Genomic DNA, 4,164 nt, shown 5'->3' with positions numbered 1-4,164 from the left:
GACATACAGCTTCAGCTTGAACAGTCAGATAAGTTGATGAACTGGTTTATTCTGTTTCCACTTTGGTGACTACCTGTTTCCTAACAATCAAGAATGTTGAGATTCCTCTCAAACAAAGACTCAAAAAAGGGGCTAACCAATTGTGGGTTGTACTTATTTAATCACAAAATTCAGCAGTACCGATTGCAGAAACTTGGAGGAGATCGGCACTCTATTGAGTGCACCTTTCTAGTTTGGTTTTTGAAAGTTGCTAATGCTGGCTTATGTTGTAATATTTTCTTGTTTTTAATAAATGTTTACCTTTTTGTCCTTTACTCATCCAACCCCTCCCTACTAGCCTCCAATATTAATTTCACTGCACTGTGACCACTAAGCAGGCTACTGGGGTTATACTCTTGAAAAGGCGTTTTTTTTCCTTACATAATCATACATTCACTCCACTTTTTTACCTCTCGCTCTCTTCCCCTTCAGCCTGTCCAGGTGTAGGGTGTGACACGTCTTATCTTCTGACAATCCCTCCCTACCTGTTTTACAGGCCACCCCTGTCATTCAGCGCTAGAGGTGTGCAGCCTGAGGTAGAAAAGGAGGCTGGACAGCAACATGAGAGTCCAGGTTGAAATGAATGAAGAGGATCCTCCCCCTTGCTCCACACAGTCATAAAAGGCGGCAGTGTCTACAGTCAGACACTCAGAGGGACTTGGCTCTCCTTTTGAAGACTGCTCCTCTTCTGTTTTCCTCTTCTCAGAGAGTTGACAACCACTGCAAACATAATGAAGAAGGCATACTCAGTCTCTGGCTCTGGCTATGGCAGCAGCAGCACCAGGAGGTCCTTTGCACCAACTAGCAGCTACTCCGTACAAAGATCCAGTTATAGTAGCGGTGGTGGTGGAGCTGGGGCTGGTGGTCTTAGTTTTGGTATGTCTTCAATGGGTGGTGGTGGTGGTGGTTATGGCTTTTCTTCGAGCCAAGCAGGTGGCTTCATTCCGCCACCGATCACTGCTGTCCAAGTCAACCGGAGCTTGCTGGCTCCAATGAACGTGGATATTGACCCATCCATCCAGGTTGTCCGCACCCAGGAAAAGGAGCAGATCAAGACCCTCAACAACCGCTTCGCCTCTTTCATTGACAAGGTTGGTTCCTGTACCTTCTGTGTGACTGTCTTATGTACAATTTACTCTAGGCCTCCTTATTTTTGTGCTGACGACCTGTATGCCCTCCCTGGGCTCCACCTACTTAGTAGATAGTAGATAGTACTGTTGAGTTAAAGACAATCTGCCCACTAGATGCTAAGCTGATGAAGCAACAAAGCTGTGAATCTCATCTGTGTAATATTGAATCCCTCAATGAGTTACAGCCTCTGGGATTAGAAAGCTTACAAAGATATCAAAGTCTGTCACTGACCCCACTGGCAGCTCCATCCTAATTCTACTTCAAGTAACAGTTAGCCTCAAGTCCTTTTCTGAGCCAGTGGCAGCCTTTCTGCCCACTATCTAAACACGGGTGGGGTTTATTATGCAGTGACTTAACTGGGAGACTGGCAGAAACAATAGGGATCTATCTACACTATGTCCACAGAGTCCAAAGTCTTTCCTTTGCACATTGCACCTTTCACCTGGTTGTTATGGGGAACAAGAATGCTAAGTGCACAACAGTAAATCCACTCTCACTTATCTTTTACGCAACAAGGACACAACTGTTTTCATGTTTGTGTGCAAGCCATATAGGGAGAGGTCCTTTATGAAGAGTGAGACTCTCTGAACACTATTAGTTGAAACTCATGAAACAAAGCACTCAGGCCTTTTAAGGTCTAATACCACAATGACAACCTTTTTGCACTGATTATTATTTAAATCAGTACTGAGCCCAAAAACGTCAGAAACAATCAGTCAAGTCAAGCAGCAGTCAAATCAAATTAATACAAAGAAAATGCTTTGTGAAACAACATCTGACAATCTTCCTTGGTTTTGTGTCTCCACAGGTTCGTTTCCTGGAGCAGCAGAACAAGATGCTGGAGACCAAATGGAGCCTCCTGCAAGACCAGACCACCACCCGCTCCAACATCGATAGCATGTTCGAGGCTTACATTGCCAACCTGCGCAGACAGCTGGACGGGCTGGGCAACGAGAAGGGCAAGCTGGAGGGAGAGCTGAGGAATATGCAGGGCCTGGTTGAGGACTTCAAGATGAAGTGAGTGCTTGCATGACATGGTCACTAGTTATAATATATACCTTGATATAGTGAGCAGATGTTCAGAAGGGAGCAGATGTTCTAAAACTTTGGCTTTTGTCCCAACAGGTATGAAGATGAAATCAACAAACGTGCAGCTGCAGAGAACGAGTTTGTGATTCTGAAGAAGGTGTGAAAACATTAAGAAGTGCTTCTCTTTTATCCTGGCATCTAAGACAATCTGGCCAGCTGTTACACTTCCTGTTTCTATATGATTTTCTTTCCAGGATGTTGATGGTGCCTACATGAACAAGGTGGAGCTGGAGGCCAAAGCTGATGCTCTTCAGGATGAGATCAACTTCCTCAGGGCCGTCTATGAGGCTGTATGTATCTATATTGTCAAATACTTCATAATTCTATAGTCACCATTTCAATTAAAGCTGATTATCATCCACTCCTCGTGTAAATCAGCTATAAAGGACAAAGAGTTAACTGATGTGCAACAACCATTGGTTCTGTAGGAGCTCCATGAACTGCAGGGCCAGATCAAGGACACCTCCGTCGTCGTGGCGATGGACAACAGCCGTAACCTGGACATGGACTCTATTGTGGCTGAAGTGCGTGCTCAGTATGAGGACATTGCCAACCGAAGCAAAGCTGAAGCAGAGACCTGGTACAAACAGAAGGTGTGTGAAATGAAAATTCAGGTTTTTAACACTTTCAACACTTCTTCCAACTGTGTGGATCATGCTCTTGATGCAACTTATTTTTCATAATAGTATGAGGAGATGCAGAGCTCTGCAGGACAGCATGGTGACGACCTGCGCACAACCAAGACTGACATTTCTGAGCTGAACCGCATGATTGCCCGTCTTCAGAATGAGATTGAGGCTGTCAAGGGACAGGTATATTTCAAGACCTTCACATGAATGATGCCTTAATATTTATACACTTCATTGTTTAAGTGGATTTGCAGTCATTAATCCATCAACATAATTTTCCACAGAGGGCCAGCCTTGAGGCTCAGATCGCAGAGGCTGAGGAGCGTGGTGAGCTGGCAGTGAAGGATGCCAAGCTCCGCATCAGGGACCTGGAGGATGCTCTGCAGAGAGCCAAGCAGGACATGGCCCGCCAGGTACGTGAGTACCAGGAGCTGATGAACGTCAAGCTGGCCCTGGACATCGAAATTGCCACCTACAGGAAACTGCTGGAAGGAGAGGAGAGCAGGTGGGATTTAATGTATTTCAATGGCTACAGCATTAGATTTAACTCTGAATTAAGCACTAACTCATCACTATTCCACCATTAGACTGAACAGCGGAGGTTCAAACGCAACCATCCATGTGCAGCAGACCTCTGGAGGTGGTGGTAAGTTTCAGATTTCATACATCATCATCATCATCATCATCATCATCATAATACCTCGAGTCAACAGACCTCACTGACAGATGGATGGATAAATAACACTTATATATTTTTTTGCTTCAGGATTCTCCAGCTCCAGCTCCGGCGGTGGATTTGGCTACGGCGGCGGCAACAGCTACAGTAGCGGCAGCAGCTACGGTGGCAGCGGCTTGTCTGGTGGTTATGGTGGTACTGTTACCAAGTCCACAGTCTCATCAACCAGTTCCAGGAGAGTCTATTAAAAAGGAGAGCCATCCCTCTTCCCCTTCAGAAACCCTTGAGTTTCATCTAAATCTGGACAGGCTCATGGTGCTATGCAATACTGTTAAGCATGACCAACAATACAGCTTAATAAATTGTGTTACACTGCTACCAGTTGTGTTTCAAAGATCCCTTGCGGCATTCTTACTCCTTTCTGTTTAACATCATTCAACAAGAGTTTCTGATAAAGTAAACATGGCCTTAGACAAACAAGGGCCAGGTCAGTTCTTTCTGCACTGACATGTAACATAGTAGTGAATGTAGTGAAACTTGTCTACTTCGACAATACTTTTTTAAATTGAGGTTTTACTGAAATAAAATCCTGTAGTGACA

General features: G+C 44.8%; 1 protein-coding gene across 1 annotated transcript; it reads left to right on the top strand.

The window, feature by feature from the left end:
- The first annotated feature begins 675 nt into the window (after window positions 1-675).
- Window positions 676-3,942, top strand: LOC137879574 (intermediate filament protein ON3-like). The gene is made up of 9 exons (XM_068720383.1): window positions 676-1,130; window positions 1,979-2,187; window positions 2,296-2,356; window positions 2,454-2,549; window positions 2,688-2,852; window positions 2,946-3,071; window positions 3,173-3,393; window positions 3,476-3,534; window positions 3,655-3,942. The coding sequence occupies exons 1-9, from the start codon at window positions 771-773 to the stop codon at window positions 3,810-3,812; spliced, it is 1,455 nt and encodes a 484-aa protein (XP_068576484.1). The 5' UTR covers window positions 676-770; the 3' UTR covers window positions 3,813-3,942.
- Window positions 3,943-4,164: the final 222 nt, after the last annotated feature.

The sequence above is a fragment of the Cebidichthys violaceus genome, unplaced genomic scaffold, assembly GCF_023349555.1.
Source record: "Cebidichthys violaceus isolate CVI_PGR_0920_01 unplaced genomic scaffold, fCebVio1.0.p SCAF_25, whole genome shotgun sequence".
Classification (NCBI taxonomy): domain Eukaryota; kingdom Metazoa; phylum Chordata; class Actinopteri; order Perciformes; family Stichaeidae; genus Cebidichthys; species Cebidichthys violaceus.
The sequence above is the reverse complement of the archived record's forward strand: the minus strand, read 5'-3'. Positions and strand labels throughout refer to the sequence as shown.